The 20,760-nt window shown below is 37.9% G+C and overlaps 1 protein-coding gene across 1 annotated transcript; it reads right to left on the bottom strand.

Moving 5' to 3' along the window:
* Window positions 1–15,545: 15,545 nt before the first annotated feature.
* Window positions 15,546–19,361, bottom strand: LOC136866833 (eukaryotic translation initiation factor 4E1-like). The gene is made up of 2 exons (XM_067143938.1): window positions 19,350–19,361; window positions 15,546–16,133 (listed from the first exon to the last, which is right to left on the bottom strand). Exons 1-2 carry the CDS (start codon window positions 19,359–19,361, stop codon window positions 15,546–15,548), a joined length of 600 nt encoding a protein of 199 aa, XP_067000039.1.
* Window positions 19,362–20,760: the final 1,399 nt, after the last annotated feature.

Here is a 20,760-nt window from a genome sequence, read left to right on the forward strand (position 1 = left end):
AGACCAGTTGCTGGCTAATATTGATTAAGTTACGTCATTTGAATTAAATACAAGGATTCCACATTATGATTTGAGTCTCTTGAGATGTTGACAGGAGTTGCAACAAAAAGCAAGGAATGCACTTAGGAAAGAAATCAGAAATCTACATATAAATGACGGGGAATATAAAATGACAGTCGGTTTAGCTGCATAAATATTATAGTACTTAAAACAACTTCGAATGTCAGTAACAAGCAACATTTGGTTTTTCTTCGCAGTCAAATGTGAAAGTAGCGGGGCAAATTAACATAATCAACCAACAGGTTTTGAATATTCTGAAAGGTGACAAAATAACATACATTAAAACTGACTCCGTAGAACGCCAGCAACATACGCAAGGACGAAAGATAAAAAGCCATCTCCCTGTTTTAACACCATGGTAGAAGAAAAAGGAAGGTATCGGGCACTTCAACAACTGAAGTTATTGACTACAGAAAGGGAAGAAGGGTCGTGGAGAAGAAGTGAGGAGTACGGTCAGAGGATTTAGTTTTCATCACCACCATCATCATCATCATTTTTTTGCTATTTGCTTTACGTCGCACCGACACAGATAGCTCTCATGGCGACGATGGCACCGGAAAGGCCTAGGAGTGGAAAGGAAGCGGCCGTGGTCTTAATTAAGGTACAGCCCCAGCATTTGCCTGGAGTGAAAATGGGAAACCACGGAAAACCATCTTCAGGGCTGCAGACAGTGGGGTTCGAACCCACTATCTCCCGGATGCAAGCTCACAGCTGCGGCCCTAACCGCACGGCTAACTCTCTCGGTATCATCATTATTGTCATTATCATACTTGGAAGGGAGATCACATGTATGATAAGCATTCAGATTTGTGTTTGCATGGTATGACGACTACTGATGTATATACAGAGTGGAAGTGGACTCTACGAGCAAAATTCAGAGGCTGTATAGGGATGTTGACAGAGTATTTGATCAGATGTAAGGCTTTTCTCAAACGTTTTGCTCTATCAACCAGCGTTTCGTCTTAGGTCTGACACTAGACTCATCAGAGTGGGATGTGTCAGACCCTACCCACTGACGCTCGGGTGTATGCAGGTGAACTTATCAGAAGCCTATTATAAGAGGCACAGTCTGATAACTGGATACGGGAGATAAGTCTCCACAATGGAATTATTGATAGTAGGGGCTTTACGTCGCACCGACACAGATAGGTCTTATGGCAACGATGGGATAGGAAAGGCCTAGGAGTTGGAAGGAAGCGGCCGTGGCCTTAATTAAGGTACAGCCCCAGCATTTGCCTGGTGTGAAAATGGGAAACCACGGAAAACCATTTTCAGGGCTGCCGATAGTGGGATTCGAACCTACTATCTCCCGGACGCAAGCTCACAGCCGCGCGCCTTTACACGCACGGCCAACTCGCCCGGTAATGGAATTATTGCCCGCCTAGCAATTCCGAAAGGAAATTCTAAGTTCCCATAGAGGGAACCTTACATCTGATTTTTGACATGCTCTATTGGTGGAAAAATATCTAATTCCCTCTATGGGAACTTAGAATTTCCTTTGAGTATTTGATGTAAGGAACCCATGGTCGCTGGTGACTCATTACTGAGTAACTGCAATATTTTCTAAATCTACTGCCTTTGTGTTTGTTTATACGGAATTTATTTTGTTTTTCTAACTACGTTTGCTTATGTTTACTGGGCGCAGTATCATTTGACTATAATTTCAAAGATTGAAAAGGAAAGACAAATGTCAATTGGGAAGGTAATTCGAACGACAGAAAGCATGAACAACAAATGTCAAATAAGTTAATATGGGAAGGGCAGCTGATTCAGAAAGTGATGCAACCAACTAGAGGGAAGAATATTTTGGATGTGGTGCTGATAAAACCAGGTGAGCTCTATAGACAAACCGAGGTAATAGATGGTATTAGTGATCACGAAGCTGTTTATGTCGTAGTTAAAAATACATGTGAAAGAAAGGAAGGTATTAAAATTAGGACTATTAGGCAGTACCATATGGCTGATAAAACAGGCATGAGGGAGATTTTAAAAAGTAACTATGATCGCTGGAAAATGGTAAATAAAAATGTAAACAGACTCTGGGATGGGTTTAAAGCAATAGTTGAGGATTGTGAAAATAGGTTCGTACCGGTACCTTTAAAGGTGGTAAGGAATGGTAAAGATCCACTATATTATAACAAAGAAGTAAAGAGACTAAGAAGGAGGTGCAGGTTGGAACGAAATAGAGTTAGAAATGGTCATGGAAGTAACGAGAAATTGAAGGAACTTACTAGGATACTGAATCTAGCAAAGAAGTCAGCTAAGGATAACATGATGGCAAGCATAATTGATGGTCATACAAATTTTAGTGAAAAATGGAGGGGCATGTACACGTACTTTAAGGCAGAAACAGGTTCCAAGAAGGACATTCCAGGAATCATTAATGAACAAGGGGAGTGTGTATGCGAGGATCTTCAAAAGGCAGAAGTATTCAGTCAGCAATATATAAAGATTGTTGGTTACAAGGATAATGTCCAGATAGGGGAGGTGAGTAATACTAATGAAGTATCAAAATTTACCTATGATAACTGTACCGGGCGGTACACCTCCACGCCGCTAGTTCAAATATTGCGCCAGTTGAAACTCCTCTACAGGAGAAAGCCTGAACTTTAACAAACTGTATTAACTCAACGGTTTCTCGGAAGATGTCACTACTGTAAATTTGGTAATTTTGAAGTGTTCTGAATTGTGTCTATTTCGATTTGTGTTTCTTTGCTCCGTATCAAGAAGTTTGGACATTCTCTAACAGATGTCTCTACCAAAACTATGATAACGCACTCTGGTGTAAAGGAATGTACTCTCCAGAAGAAATTTTGTATTCCTAAGTTTTGGTTTTACTAAATTTTGTTCTGTGGTTTGTGGGTTGGCAATATAAATCCTTTCTTTCCACCTGTTTTGAATGTAGCCAATCAAGAATTTCTGTAATTAATTTTCCACCAATAAGGTGTTTCTTCCTCGTCTTGTGTATCAGTTTTTGCTGTTATCCAATAAAAGTTTGTGGGCGGGTTGTTATCATTCATGAAAGGTCTCGAACTTTCCACGGGGGTATAAAAACTGCTGATTTTCGGGTCTCGGGGCCACTTCAGTAACATCTCTCTTAGTGTGTGAATATGTAGCAGGGGGCGGGAAGCGCCTCTTTCTTCAAGCAGAAGTTCTTCAACAATTAATGGCCTGTTAACATCTTTATTTCTTGCTAGCTCAGCAGTTTAACTCTCGGAGAAGGTTCGAAACCTTTAAAATGTAATCCATCTTCCTTAAAATATAATTCCCTTTTTCTATCTATGTAAAAACTGCTATTTCTTGAACTGTAAAGCGGAGATAGAGAGTGCTTCACCCTCTTGAACTCTCCTTCATTTTGAAAAGAAGGTGACTACGTTTTCATAACCGTAGTAAGTTTTCTCATACGTGTCACCTCCCTAGCTTGGGATTAGCCCCTGTATGATCGGCCTAGCGCCACATAGGTTTTAGACAAAAACCTTGTGTAGGAGTGCAAGTTATCGCCTCCATTCAATTTTGTATTTTGGGCCATTTACTTAATCCGTTTTGTTTTCCTTCCTGCGAAGGCCCAGTAGATTGGGTATTAGATACCCCTGTTTCACTGTATGTGTGCCTTGAGGGCAGTTAATGTAAAGTCAGTTTATGGCCTCTTAAATAGGCTTGAAGACCTTGAGAGCGCATCTGCTCTTTCTTGTGTGTGAAACGTGCCTCTAGGAGGCTTAACATGGTAATTGGGAGCCAGTGCTCCTTGGCATGATTGGGGTTTTCTGCCCCTTTGTGTGAACTGGGTACATTGGTAAAGTTGGGCTCATAGCTCAAGGATAGTAATTGTGGGGCTCGAAGCCCAAAACTTGTAACGAACTGTAACCTGTAACTTCTTAATTTGTTGATCTGTTACTTGGTACCTGTTATACTTTGTTATTTGTTGATTTTGAAAAGAAAATATAACCTTTGTTAAAGTTTTAAATTAACTTTAATTTGGTAGTTGAGACCTATTCCAGCCCGCACCTTCTTTCACCTCTGCTGTTCCACAGATACCTCGGAACAATAGCAATGACATTTACAGTAAGATACAAAAGTTGAAAACTAGAAAAGCAGCTGGAATTGATAAGATTTCTGGGGATATACTAAAAGCAGTGAGTTGGGATATAGTACCGTATCTTAAATAATTATTTGATTATTGTTTGGTTGAAGGAGCTATACCAAATGAATGGAGAGTTGCTACAGTAGCCCCTGTGTATAAAGGAAAGGGTGATAGACATAAAGCTGAAAATCACAGGCCAGTGAGTTTGACATGCATTGTATGTAAGCTTTGGGAAGGCATTCTTTCTGATTATATTAGACATGTTTGCGAAATTAATAACTGGTTTGACAGAAGGCAGTTTGGGTTTAGGAAAGGTTATTCCACTGAAGCTCAGCTTGTAGGACTTCAGCAAATTATAGCAGATATCCTGGATTCAGGAGGCCAAATGGACTGCATTCCGATTGACCTATCTAAGGCATTTGATAGGGTAGATCATGGTACTGGCAAAAATGAGTGCTATTGGACTAGAAAAAGGAGTGACTGAATGGGTGGCTATATTTCTAGAAAATAGAACTCAGAGAATTAGAGTAGGCGAAGTTTGCAACATTTTCGTAACACTAGTACCTTGTCGTAAATCACCCAGAACAAATCGTGCTGCTTTCCTTTGGATCTTTTACAGTTCTCGTATCAAGTAATCCTGGTATGGTTCACATACACTAGAACCATACTCTAATGATATTATTAACTAACGTCCTACTAACTAGTTTTACGGTTTTCGGAGACGCCGAGGTGCTGGAATTTATTCCCGCAGTTCTTTTACATGCCAGAAAATCTACCGTCACGAGGCTGACGTATTTGAGCACTTTCAAATACCACCGGACTGAGCCAGGATTGAACCTGCCAAGTAGGGGTCAGAAGGCCAGCGCCTCAACCGTCTGAGCCACTCAGCCCGGTGGAACCATACTCTAATTGGGGGTCTTACCAGAGACAACCCCTAAACACGCTCATAACTATGTGAAGAGATCTGTAACATGGGCGCCCATAGGATAGTTTGTATGGAGGGGCTAAACCTGGCGGTATGTAGTATTTTTAATATTTTGGAGATGAATGTCGACTTCTGTTCTACGGTAGAATATCACACACGGTATCCCTTATCACTTCTACGTAATACAGATTTTTAAACCATTTTCTTGAAAGAAAAACACCTGACTATATTAGATTTTTCCTTTCCCCACCTTGTCCCCGGGCATGGGCGCCCATGATCTGTAACCTTTCTTTATAACCTCGTTAATATGTGTACCTTTTTTTCCCCTTTTTCTTTGCTATTTGCTTTACGTCGCACCGACACAGATATGTCTTACGGCGACGATGGGTTAGGAAAGGTCTAGGAATTGGAAAGAAGCGGCCGTGGCCTTAATTAAGGTACAGCCCCGTCATTTGCCTGGTGTGAAAATGGGAAACCACGGAAAACCATCTTTAGGGCTGCCGACAGTGGGGCTCGAACTCACTATCTCCCGATTACTGGATACTGGCCGCACTTAAGCGACTGCAGCTATCGAGCTCGGTAATGTGTGTACCCCAATGAAGATCATTCGTTATATTAACACCTCGGTACTTACAGGGATCCCCATGATGTACTGTCACCCGATCATCGGAGCAATTAAAACTGAGTGGACTTTGCCTCTCGGTGAAACTTACAGCCTGAATTTTCATCCCGTTCACCATCATACCATTGTCTGTTGACCACCTCACAACACTGCCTAGGTCTTTTAGTAATCACTTTCAATGAAAGACATTCGGGATGTCCCTGCACTTGGTTTTAACAACACGTACCAGATAATAAGGCCTCACAACAGCACTGTGACGTCACGCTAAGGAGGCGATCGCAATCCAAAAAAAACGCAAAGCATGGTCACGCACGAACATAATTTCAATACTTTTAGCTTGTGGAATAACTTATTTACCAACAAATAAAGTTTAAATTTTAAAGGACATTGAATTATATTGCCGTTATTACCCTATCTTAGAAACTCTGTCAATAAACAACACATTGTTTTAAATCACGACAGCATTTTACAAGGTTAACTTGACTGATTTGCTAACACAAAGAATTGAAATATACAAACATATTTAAATTTAAATAGGCACTGAATAGACAGTAAATGATTTTAAAATAAAAAGAGAACGCATAAAATTAGTTTTGGCCTAACATGTAGACTGTACTACATGTGCATGCAATGCCTATTTTTGTTTTGAATTAAAGTAAGTTTATAATGGTAGTAAATTTAGAAAGGCACTGAGTTAATAATAATATAAAGGAAGAGGAGCATAACATTCACCTGGTCTCTAGGTAGGCCTATGTCCAAATTATAACACATTAGCATTAAAGTTAATAAGATATACATCATCATATATCAAGCATGCTAGTAATGCAAATGGACTTCAATATTTTTTCCTATTACACGAGTACTTTACATACCTATTTTGAGAAAATTACAGACTTTCTTGAATTTGTACAATGTTTTATGGATTCATTAGTTTTGTTCCTGCAGTAGTTATTTATTAGAATAGTTGTACACTTCTAAATAATGTTGTAATACAAATATTCTGAAGTGTGCTCCCTACATTCATTCCTGTAGTCTACACATTCATCAGCAGAGAGAACAATTTGTAGGGTCACATCACTTACATACTTCTTATGGTTATTTAAGCTAAGACATTTTCTCTCACTTTCTGGCCTCAACACCTTTTTTATGATGACATATGTGTATGTCACTTAGTGTACAGCTGTTTCTGTAGGATATTTCAAATTGCCCCTATTGAGGCTGTCAATAACATTATGATGACTATTTCTAACAGTAACATCTTTCAAAACTAAGAAACTAAGAAATCTGCACAGTAATTACAATTTAATTTCTTGAGAAGAGAATGACAAAAATAACCTGTTATGTATGTTAAAACACTTGCAACACCAGATGTGCTGTTAAGATCTGAGTCTGTTACATTGAGCTCACCAGTAAATGTTTGAAATGAGGAAACTGAACAATAATCATGATCTAACAGTATATCTTCATCAACAATATAATTTACAAGAATGTTCCTACCGTTAGAAATGGGCAGTTCAATTGAATTCAAGATTCTGATTTTTTTCTCAATTTCAAACACCTGTCTAATAGAAACATGGTATTGGCCACCTGCAAGTTGCCTGTATGCACCAAATCGTGACTCCAATGCATCTGTCTGAAACTTTCCAGAAAGAAAATATGACCATTTAAGTACTTCAGAACAAAACTCTGTTAGTTTTATAAGGCAGCAAGTTGTTTGAGTAAGAGCCCTGTGTGTTTGACTAGACAATTTGCCATATTTCAGACCTAGATTATCCCAGCGATCTAATCACTGTACAAACTTCATTAAAAAACCCTTCTATTCATCGCCAGGTTTGTTGTTGAGAGGCTGTTGAAATTTAACATTAAGTCTTACACCTTTGAAAGGTGTCTTTACATTAACAATATGCCACCAGGTAGTGATTATTTTACAAATTCAGCTGTGCCCTCATATGATGTTAAATTATGCTTTTCCCCTACAACTAGTAAAGCATTTACTATATGGTCATTAAACAACTGACACACACATTTCACATTTTGTCTTTCAAAACTTGAAGGCCATAGAGCTTTGACAGTCAAACCATACCCATGCTTTACAAGGTCATTTCCTTCAACCTCAACCAAGTCCCTTATAGCTTTGAAAGATACAACTTTAACTTTAGAAAAATCATCAAAGCCAACATACACAAATTCCAAACCATTAGTTTTCTGGTTGAGCCAATTATTTCTGACGCATTTAAATAAATGCACAGTGTCAATGAGATAAAAAAGAGACTTGTTAGGATTTCCAGGATTACAATACTCAGTTTTAAGTTGAGGTGGATTTGAAAAATTTTGACATTGCTTTGGTGTTGAGAGCATTATTATCAGTCACAACAGCCAGAACATTAAATCCCATAGTTTCCAAACCAAGAATAATCTTTGATATGATACTGTGTAAATCATCACCTGTTAACATGGACACAGGGAGAATATGAACTACTTCCTTCTTTAATGATAAAATGCTCTGGATCATAAATACATGTGCTGATGTAGCACCATTGGTAGTGTTAGCACATGAGCCTACAATGTTCCCTCCCTTGAAGTCCATGTATGGTTTAATATGAATTTCATCTAGCATCAATGTTACAAATTTGTCATTCTGTTGGAAACCTTGAACTTTCTGTTTTATGTATTCCATTCAGACTGGAACATACTCTTTTCGAATTATTAACATATGGCAAAATTAAATTACTTCTATATCTCATGAATTTGTAAGCATGAGGAGAAATCAGTTGGAAGATTGAAAAAATAACAAGAAATCATTATCATACTCTCTTTTGTGTTTAGGAACTAAGGAAAGTTTTAAGTGTGATTTTATTAAATTAATCATGGGGTCATCTTCCTCAGTGTTCAATTCACCCACTAGGCCTAGAATTAACTTATTCATTGTATCTTTCTGCACACTGTTACACTCATTCCCTGTAATGTAGCTATGGAATTTTGTAACTAAATAATGTAGGCCTACTTCATTTGTGTTGGTAATTTTGTCTACATTAGAAAATTTACACTCCAATAAAACCCCTTTAGAATATACTTTTGAGGTCATGTCCTCTTCAATTATTATATATGCTATGCAATGTGGTTGCTTTAATGTATCAATGTACAGAAATATTACTTGCATTTCCTTCACCACAGTACACCAACCATCAGGTAACATCAACATGTTTATTTTACTTGTGGACTAAAATTCTGTCTGTGTATGAGGCATGACTGTTGATACTATCTTCAATCGCTCTGTTTATTGATTCTCTCTGTATTCTACTTCTCTTTTTGTCGGGTTCTTCTCTTGAACTGGCAGAATGTGAAGATAAATATAATGGACAGTTGGGAAAGATACAGGGGACTGCATTCTCTGACAGCCGTGGTCTTGGAAGAGGAGCAGTTAAAGTTTTTCCTGTCTTTGAATCAGTAGCAGTTACTTCCCACAAAACATCACTAGCTTTAAAATGTCTGTGGCATACCTATAAAACAAGATATCACTGTGAGCCAACTTCATGCATTTACAGAGTGAATAGGCCTACATATGTAGGCATGTCGTTTAATGTGTATACTAAATCTAATTCGAGTAATAATAATAATAATAATAATAATAATAATAATAATAATAATAATAATAATAATAATAATAATGTATCCTTTGATTGTAAGCTAACATAACCTCATATCTTACAAGAGTATATATACCTACATATCACCAGTTGCTGCGTGTAGTTTAATACCTCTTAGGGCTATGTGCAATATGATTATGTGAGAATGTAAAAGTAACAGTTAGGCCTACTCACCACTGAGTAATTAGTAACTCGGTAATCTTCTTGGAATTGCACGTAACCATCTCTGCTGCATAACCTCATCTTTCGGGAACTTAAACACATGTACTTTGTTATCATTATCGTAATTTCCCTTGCAGTTGGGCACACAACACTTTAGCACCATTGTACACAACGATTTGAAACTGGTACGATTAAAATAATTAAAACACTTCTACATAATTGCACCGACACATGGCCACACTCATTGCTTTCTTAACACTGAGAAGGTTCAAGCTTGCCTCCCGGTGCTGTCGTCACGGTAGACATCCGGAACAGTTGTAAGGCCTTATATCTAGGAGGTGTTGGTTTTATCTCAATACATTAGGTAGGAGCTGAGAAATAATTATTCTAACGTAGAAAATGCTGCTTCTCAGACATAGCGCAGCGAACAGTGAGTCTACGAACTTCCCTCGCGGGCCACTGATACCACGCCAAGTCTACTATTGTTTTCTTGCTAACAATAGTGGCTGTGTTTGGTACTCGCTTGCCTTCTACTCGCTGTATGGAAAACAAAGCCATGCGAATTACATTATTCTAGCATCATACCTCTTATTTTGAGATCTCCCTTTTAGTGGTGAACAACTCAGAGGTGCCAGTATTGGCGTTTCATGATGATCATGTGTTGTGTGCCTACTTTAAGCGATTTTCTGAGTTGATGGTTTCTCTATAATCATACTCTCTTTTGACATAAATATGTTTTATGGCTGGAGGGCATCTGAAAATTTGCACCACGAAATTAGCGATACTAAATGTGTAACGTGATGTTACCCAGCAACCGTGCAGGCTGTGATGTGAAGAATTGATGGATGACCATGACTGACATAATTATTACCAAAGAGGGACATTAAAATACAAGTGATCGATATGATCTTGCAGGCTATTATGTGAAATATTGAAATTTGAAAGACACATTTATTACAATTGTATTTTTTTTTTCAAAGAAAAATTTAACACCATTTTCTTGTTTCCTGAAGTATTCAACTCCTATCAAAAATGATGCCAAATTTCCCTTTGGGAATATTGTCCTTCAATAAATGGAACTCAAATTGATAACGATTAATGTAATTGCATCATTTCACAGATATAGGTACAGAGCCTTCTATATGTCTCTCAACCATGGCCATCCTTCAGTATTTCACATCACATCACATCACATCACATCACATCACATCACATCACATCACATCACATCACATCACATCTTGCACGGTTGCAAGGTAACAAGTTTTGTTTCGCTAATTTCGTGACGCAAATTTTCAGATGACCCCCAGCCATAAGACAATTCGTGTCAAAAGCTCAATAAGAGCAAACTGTATTACTCCAGACCAGCTGTCATCTCATTTGTAATGTTATATTAAGTGGAAATTAATGAAATCTTAATTGGAGAGCATCTCAGAGGAGAGATGTGTTCATTGCGATGTACGGGGAGCCCACCATCCCGCGAAGAAGTACATTTACTTTTATAACCTAATGCAGATTGTTACACGCCATTTTAATTTCGGAAGTAGCTGCTTGCATTCTTATTGGCTAATGTGAAGTGGCACGTGATCTCGTTCCCGTCCGCACGGCAAGAACCAGTCAAGACCAATCGTGTTTCCACACGAAAGTTGAGGCCTAGGACGGCTTAGCGGCTTCTAACCTGGGGGGAGGGGGGGTTGCGCCCCCAGACCCCCTTTCTTTGTCCCTATATCACTGGTCTTGTCCAGATCCTATCCTAACCGTCCGCATGGCAAGAACCAGTCCAGACCAATCGTTTTTCCACACGAAACTAAAGGCCTAGGGCCACTTCGCTGCCTTTGCTTTTCCCTCGAGTTATTTAAGCACCACTCACTCATTAGTTCCTAAGTACAGAGGTTGTAGCACTGAGCACCGTTTAACAACATCCTTCCCGAGAAGGCCGCGAGCGTGTAAACAAACGACAATCGTTTCGCGGGTGTGAAAGTCAAACGAGAGTCATTGCGAGGGTGTGAAAATCTTGACAGCCGGGCTGAATTAATAATGACCAAATTGCTCCAAGATAAATAAAAGGGTAGTGAACTCATTTTGATACAGTGTACAATATTAATCTAATCAATAAATGGCCACAAAATTAGTTTTCACGCTTCCTAAGCCGGAGGTAAGATCTACTATACAATTCTGAATTTCAACAACGATAAATCTCCCAATTACTTGTGTATGACTGCAGTCCTGCCCGGTGTACTTTCGCAAGATATTGGTAAGCTGGAAATCGTCCACCCTGTACTTCCAATACTTCAGTAACAACTTCGCAGACTACACTTTCCACTCCCAATAATTCCTGAAACCACAAGATTTCAGATAAGGAAGAATTAATGAGATACTTCGAAGCTGGCAGAATTTGAACCAAGAAAAGTTATTATCGTTGCCCAATGCGTGTAAGAAGTAACGAGTTCACTCGTAATAGCACTGCCAACGCAGCATTCTTACTAGAAAATGGATAAGTTCCAGCAGAGTATAACGTTACATGAAGAAAGTTACATGAATAGCGTTCTTAAAACTAATTACATACAAATGAAGAAAACGGATAATCAGATAAATACAAGGATGGAACAAATAGTGCAAGTCGGCCAGCGTCGACCGGGACAAACGTTCTGTCTACTAACCTTAGCAGAGGCTTATATGACGTAGTCATCTTATAGATGTGCAGTTAGTATAATAATAATAATAATAATAATAATAATAATAATAATAATAATAATAATAATAATAATATGCTTAAAAACGCTCAATTTACACCATAAAATTTAAAGGAACAATTAGAGATTAAAGAAAGTAAAATCCTTAGAAAGATATTAGGGCCAAGAATTAAAAATAGAATACATTACCCTAAATCCAACTCGAAAATATATTTCAAAATATCTAAACTTACTGATACAATGAGAATGCGACGAATTCGACTTTTAAGGGGGGAAGTAATCGGAAATGCAAGCTTTTCCTTAAAAAAATCATTACAACCACAGTTTTTTTAGTTAAAGGCATGAAATGTTGTGTGTAGATAGATAACTAACTGTAATAAATGAAAAAATATATAATTAGAGACCTAGATGTAAGGCATATACATAAATATTATAAGACATTTGACAGTTATTCCCTTTTAGCATGAATGCCATAACAGGAATTCTAATAATACAATCACTTTGAAATTTTTACTGTATGAAGCTATCACTACAAGATGAATACTGAACTAAAATAAATTACATATGCATATTCGATTTTTAATTTAAAATTTTCTAATTATTGTTGCAGAAACCATTTTTTCATCACATAAAACCCTATAAATAAAAAATTAAATAAGTAATCAGTACAATTATAGTTCCAAATATTCCACAATGTGTAATGAACAACTCTTGAAAAAATCATAGCTGTGCGATTTATAGTTTTTGAGAAAAGGCCTCAGATTCTACAAAAAATGTATATTAGAGAAAAATGCATTTAAATATTCGATTACCATATTCAAATATGAAAAATGCAAATATATGAAATATGTTTTTAATGAATTTCCATGCCTCCGATAACTATAAAAAGTTTATACACTATGTAGATTACAAATAACACGTTTCCAAAAAAATTATTTTTGACACAAAATTCATTACATCCCCCCTTAAGCAATCTGGAAAGAATGAATAACAACAGATTTACGTATCGAATACACTTTTATGCAAATCAAACGAGATCAAAATGGTATAAGGATGATGTGAAAGACCTCACTGAATTAGGATCACCAAATCTGAAGGATAGGAATATAATCAGGAAAATTGTTTACACAAGGGGATTTGAGGATGACAAGAAGAAACCAACACGATGTACTTGGTCGGAGGAAGAGAAATCACAACAATCGATGCAAATGAAGAACTATTGGGCAAGCTCAACCAACGTTGATTCCGCGTGGTCATAAGTGATCTATTCGCGCAGAATAATAATAATAATAATAATAATAATAATAATAATAATAATAATAATATGCCAGTTTCCTCAGAAAGGGAAGAAAGTGATGCTCTTTTTCCGTGAGTACCACCACCAAGCCGCTGTATAGTACTCGACGAGGGAGTGTCGTGAAGTGACAGATGAGATGCCCCCAAAATGACAAGCGATTATGGTGACATTTCACGCAGCTCTTTACTGGATTCCATTTAATAACCGTTGTTATGACTTGGTTATGACTTGGAAAACCGGTAAATCTCTTGTGAAATATGAGACTTCATCAAATTCGTTGCGCTTTTTGCTCAGGTTTTGGAGTATTCTAGATACACCGTTCATGAGAAAGCCTATAGTCTTGCAGATAATGGGAGCGTTAAGGTAGTTGACATAGTTACCTTCAGAGATATATAGGTGACTATCAGTAGAATATTTCCGTTCGGGAGCCTGGTATAGGTAAATGGAAGTATTCGTAGGTGCTAACCCACGCTCCCAAGTTGGCAGCCCCTAGAAGTTGTTCAGTTTAGTCACCTCTTCTTACGGAAAGGGGATACCGTGGAAGTGCTCCATGCTCCTACCCACAGGGGAAAGCTTTTCTTTGGAGAGGGCGAGTGCTTCATAAGCGCTGAGACTTACCTACGTGCCTTATTTAAGTTCGAGTCCCGACGAATCCTAGGATGACTTTTATCCTGAGAAACCTATAGTGGCTCCAGCGACCCAGGAAATACACTGGAATACGCTGAAAAAAGTATTTAACAAGTGCTGTTTTATATTGTATAAAGTGATCACCTACCGCAGTTAATTCAAAATGTATTGATCGGCTGACAAGCCACTACTTATTGGCGTAGGCTCTTCGTGGTTTCTCCCCTCTTCAGTACCGTACAGAAGCTATGATGGTGCCTAATTTGGAGCTCACGCCTGCTGTGGTGCCCTTATAGAACTGCGAGCCGCGCGCCTACATCTACAGTCAAACATTTCCTTTATACGCTGGGGCTACTATAGCAACTCTCCATTCATTTGGTATAGCTCTTTCAACCAAAAAATAATCAAATAAGTACTTCAGATATGGTACTATATCCCAACCCATTGTCCTTAGCATATCCCCAGAAATCTTATCAATTCCAGCCGCTATTCTAGTTTTCAACTTTTGTACCTTCTTGTAAACGTCATTGTTATCATATGTAAATGTTAATACTTCTTTAGCTTTAGTCACCTCCCCTATTGGACATTATCCTTGTAACCAACAATCTTTACATACTGCTGACTGAATACTTCTGCCTTTTCAAGATCCTCACAAACACACTTCCCTTGTTCATTAATGATTCCTGGAATGTACTTATTGGAACCTGTTTCTGCCTGAAAGTACTTATACATACCCTACATTTCTCACTAAAATTTGTATGACTGCCAATTATGCTTGCCATCATGTTATCCTTAGCTGACTTCTTTATTAGATTCAGTTTCCTAGTAAGTTCCTTCAATTTCTCCTAACTTCCACAGCCATTTCTAACTCTATTTCTTTCCAATCTGCACCTCCTTCTTAGTCTTTTTAGAACTCCTTTAGAACCGTACACCCCTGATGATGTGCCAGAGAACCGAAAAGGGGAGGTGGTAGGCTGAAATACATTCTCCTCGGAAGGGGAGCATAACACGTTAATTCCATAACCACTGATATTACTATTTAAAGCTCTACATTCCTTTAAAATCTTCACGTTTTCGTTTTTACCAGTCAGGAAGGAACGCTGTTGTGGGTTTCCGATATTGCTTAATAAATAATTTTAAGGTATCAAAATCAGAAAGTGACCAACGAGCTCTGAAACAGAAGTACATGTATAGTGGATGGAATATATTCCAGAAGTGAAGAAAATGTCAGACACACTTGTGCATAAAGTATCTTTATTAAAATCACGTCGAATTTACTTACATAAATATAAGTAACTGTTTGACTGGAATGTAGAGCAAAGTTGTTGAGATTAATATTAGTCGAATTTAATTTCAATATTGTAGTGGTATTGAAGTGAAATTTTCCGAGAGATTTTTAAAATTCTGTTGACAAACAAAAGCTACACAATACAGTTAAACAGTATAAACATTTTTCGTAACTGATCCAGATTTTACCATTGTATCTTTATGCAGTTGGTAAGTTATGTTGATATTTCTTCCAATATTTAACAACTCTTTTAATTTACGACCAATTGCAACAACGTTAATAGCTTTTGAGGCATCTGCTGTCCATAAACCGATCTTATCTCCCTTAGCTCGTATATTGATGACCGCTCCACACACTTCCTCGCCGTGTTCATCAAAAGCTTCTCCAATCAAACCCAACAGGAGTTCAAGCCATATGCGATCAAGTTCTTGCCCTCTCTGTTTTTTGTCTAAATTCACCAACCAGCGGCCACCATTCTTGTTAGCTTCATCTTCCCACATTGGACGAATGCCTTTCTTGAATAGGGAGTAGTCGCAGCCCTGACGAAGTTCACTCGCAGTTCTGATGTGATGATAAAGGCTCCAAAAATCTTCCACAGTGTCAAAACTCAAAATTTCCCTCTGATTTTCTTCCCATGTTTTATTTCTGTCGTTTTCAAAATACCATAAAGTCCACGTGTTCAATAGGGGATGCTTTATACTACTTGTATTCAGATATTCCCTTCTGACTGTGTTCTGAAAAAGACAAAATAATGCTGAACGGGCATAGAGATAAAATATTTATTCATTTATTCCAAGTATATTTGATCTAGATCATTCTGCCTGAGCTATTTGAATGTCTAAGAAACCTTCACGCTATTTTCACAAAGAAATTCTTCGAATGACGCATTAATGTGAAGAGTAACTGGAACAATGTAAAATTCTGTTGTAATGTTTCTCGCAGGTTTGGTTGATGATGATTATGATAACCATTTGGTTGATAGAAATGACTAAGCCATCAACTTCGGAAACAAAGATTTCCTGAGGAATCCCAGAAATGACTATTTTTCTACAGTCCATAACACAGGACATGAGGCCAGCAGAGATGATGTGTTGAGACAGTGGCTAAAGAAGTTCGAACAAAATAACGTAAAACTGGAAAGATGAAAGATATCCAATAGCATTGCTTTATTTGTATCTGTTATATACTTCATAAGCCAAATAACAGAATGGAAACAACAGCTGGCGTTGTTGGTTTATTCCTTCCGTCAATATATTTCTCTAAACAAATACATTTCGTTGTATTCTGTATATTCAGCTACCTCTTCCTCATGCAGAGCACTGTATTTTCGTTTTTCCTATGTATACATCTGCCTTACATTTCAAGAGTCCTTCAGACTATCCGTATATTCTACTATGTTAATTAATACATAATGTAGAGTTTTCAGGGAAAGTCTTGAAAATAGCTACTTCATTCAGAACATATAATTAAAACACTAAGATATTTCCGAGCTTACGACCATATTCTTGTTGGAAGTATTCTTTGTTGAAAATATTTAAAGTCATGTGCAGCATGGAAGAGCAGATGGTAATTATTGCTTTCAGAGTAATTTCAGCTAAATAACTATCCATATGCTATGAGCGATACATATAGTAAGTTTTCGGTAGATTGATTATAATTCAAACAAAACATTCTCTAAAAAATAAGTTCTCAATCAAAATTAGTCACGTTAATTTATTCTATACCCAATATTAATAATAAAAGAATGCTAGAACTTTTTTACAATTTTCATAATTCTCACTCAATTCAGTGGTTTAGAAATCATAAGTGTATATCTAAAACGTGGAGGAAAGGTTAGATTCAAAATATGAAGTCATTAAAATTCAAAAATCAGTTTTTAACTTGTGACGGAACTCCAAACAAAACGTATTTAGTAATTCGCTTTACAGGATCAATTGAACAAATATGTTTAAAATTAGACTTCATTTATAACTGGTCAGACATACATACCACATAATAATAATAATAATAATAATAATAATAAAGCGTGGCATCAGCTGCTGTGCGTTTGGTATTTTGACTTGACACTACTAACACTGCCTGACTATCATTTTTGACGTACCAGATGACGGAGAGACCGGCACTCTATCGGGCGACTCTACTTCCGAGTTTTACATATTCTTTCTTGACATGAATATGCTTATGGCTGGAGGTCATCCGAAAATTTGTGCAACGCGACAACTTTTGTTACGGAAGTGACGTCACATTAGTCATTACCGCAGGCCTTGGTTGCCAAGGATGCTCTGTGAAATGATGCAAATGCACCGTTCGTTATCAATATTTGAGTTTCATTTAATGAAACACATGATCATTACCTTTTCGCAAAGGGAAAATATTCTTGTTCGAACAAGCACTGAGTGTATCAACTGCAGATATTTTACATGCCGAATGGATTCCTTTTAGCCCTTCAGAAAGTTGGCTGCTTCTGCCAGTTTGGCGAAAATTATGTTGGAATCCAAAAACCGACACTTTATTAGTGTTCCTTCCATAGAGGGAGAAACATAGAAGAAATATTTATTTAGGGAACGTATTATGACAGTTTAGGTATTCGTGTATTCGTGATTTTGAAATCGCAAACACTTTATAAAATTTATTCTTGAATTAAATGATTGTAAATAAGATTGTTCATTAAAGTATACCCATATCAAAGCCAGGCTGAAATGGTTTGGTCATCTCAAAAGAATGGACCATAAAGCACAGATAGAGTGTTATTTGAGAAGGAACTCGAAGGCAAAAATTCAAGAGGTCGGTGAAGAAAGAGATGGATTGATTGATCAGATTAAAAATGTTCTAGCTGGACGAGGTCTGGATTTGTAGCAGGTTGTGGAAGAAGAGATCTAAATGGGCAGAAGTAAATGGAGAGCACTCATTCACCGCACTCGGGGAACTGGAGCTGATTCAAGATCATGGTGTCCGTTAATTTTCCCGTTAGAGGAAGCAAGAGGGCTAAACGCCACAGGTAGAGAAGGTCGTCTGGATTTGTTGCGCTCAACGTACATGAAGGAGGAGGTATAATTCGTCGCAAAACTTCTCCGCTCAAACTTTCTACCGCGCGGTCGGCATTGTCAACTCAAGCTGCGAACTACCCAAGTTTATGTGAAATAGGATGGGGTATGAAGGCAAATTGTGTTGGAAGGAGGGGGGGGGGGTGTTAATTGTTTAAAGGGGAAATTTCACTTCCTAACACTAACTAGAGAAGGAAGCAGAAGAGATTTGAACATTCGACAAAAGAAAGGCAAGACTATGAAAGCCGTGACAACATAAGACACTATGTCTCGCAAATCTAATAACTCTAGGGTGGAGAAAAACAACTGACGGAAGGCAGTCGGGCAGGAAATAGGAAAGTGAGGAGCCTGACTATAAAGTGGAAGTAGTTCCAGTCTCAGTTAGAATCCCATAGCCGTCAGCCGACGTTCCCAGTTTGAGATAGTCGTGCGGATTGAGCGAGTAGAACTGTGGAGTAATTCTGGTTCTAGCAGTTAGGCCTATGTGAAGTAACAGCGGAGCACCAATTCAATTTGAGTAGGCCTACTCCTTATAGCGCACATGAACTTCGGTTCACTTCCAGCTAAATTCAGCAGCAGAATATGCTACTGTTTCGACTGCAGTTTGAAACAGTTATTCAATTTGTCTGTTTTGTTACTTATATATCTTTATTTAAAGTTGGTGTATTGCATTTTTGTCAACATTTGTTAAATATGAAAGAACTTGTAAATGCCAGTGGCGGATTGAACATTGCTGAATCCCTAGGCACATAACTTGCGCTCTCCAGAAAAGTTGAACGATTTGTCAAGTACATGATATACCTACAGAAAATGGTGCACCGCAAAAGTAATATTTAAAATTACTCCAAGTCAGAGTCCTCAGATTGGTGGTGCTGGTGGTGATTATTGTTTTAAGAGGAAGTACACCTCGGCAACCATTCTCTATTAGGGCTCTTCACTACATCGAAGCTGGTCCCCACTTCATTAAAATCGTGAGGAACCTCTACAGGAACAGCTCCCGTGGGATCAGTTCCATGACGGGAGATACTAAGCCCATCCCCTTCAACGCCGGAGTTTGGGAAGGATGCCCACTTTCGTCCATCCTATTCAACCTAGTGATGGAGTACCACTTGCGCACCGCCACGACTACCCACGACACCGATGGATACAACGTCAAGGGCCAGGCTGTCACCATCCTGGTATTCGCCGATGACATCGCTCTCGTGGCAAAGTCAGAGGCGAGCATGAACGCCTTGTCAGAGAAGATGAACATTAATCAGAGGGGTCTGACACTTCGGCTAAAGAAAGACAAGGGCTACGTAGGGTGTGAAAATGAAAGACTCACTAGGCCTCTATACCTAATACCGTTGAGGTCGGAAAAGTACATGGGTTGACCAAAGGGGGTCGGATAGGCTAGATGAAAGTGAGGAGCCTAACACAATAAATGGAACCAATAGTCCTCAGAAGCTAATAACTTTTAAAGATGAAAATAAATTCACTAATTCACTAAACATAGAGGATTTCGTCTCGCTTTGGCGGTGGTGAGTCCGTCGATCAAATCTTCATAGTTCCAGTTTTTCATTTAGGCACCCCGCTCCTCTTTAAAGATCATAATTAACAAACAAGAGGCCACCGACATACTATCAGCCATTACATTCCGACATACAAAACTATCATACTGATAGCGGCTGAGAAAGATAGATATTAAATTATGTTTCATAGCTGTTTGAAAAGTGAGACCACACAGATCAATCAATCAATCAATCAATCAATCAATCAATCAATCAATCAATCAATCAATCAATCAATCAATCAATCAATCAATCAATCAATCAATCAATCAATCAATCAATCAATCAATCAATCAATCAATCAATCAATCAATCAATCAATCAATCAATCAATCAATCAATCAATCAATCAATCAATCAATCAATCAATCAATCAATCAATCAATCAATCAATCAATCAATCAATCAATCAATCAATCAATCAATCAATCAATCAATCAATCAATCAATCAATCAATACTGATCTCCATTTAGAGCAGTCGCCCAGGTGGCAGATTCCCTATCTGGAGTTTTCCTAGCCATTTCTTAAATGATATCAAGGAAATTGGAAATTTATTGAACATCTCCCTTGATAGGTTATTCCAGTCCTCTCCTTCCTATAAACGAATATTTGCCCTAATTTGCCCTCTTGAATTCCAACTTTATCTTCATATTGTGATCTTTCCTACTTTCAAAGACACCACACAAACGTTTCCGTCTGCTAATGTCATTCCGCGCCATCTCTCCACTGCAGGTCGGAACATAACCACTTAGTCGAACAGCTCGTC

This window comes from Anabrus simplex, chromosome 3 (assembly GCF_040414725.1).
Source record: "Anabrus simplex isolate iqAnaSimp1 chromosome 3, ASM4041472v1, whole genome shotgun sequence".
In the NCBI taxonomy this organism is placed as follows: Eukaryota; Metazoa; Arthropoda; class Insecta; order Orthoptera; family Tettigoniidae; genus Anabrus; species Anabrus simplex.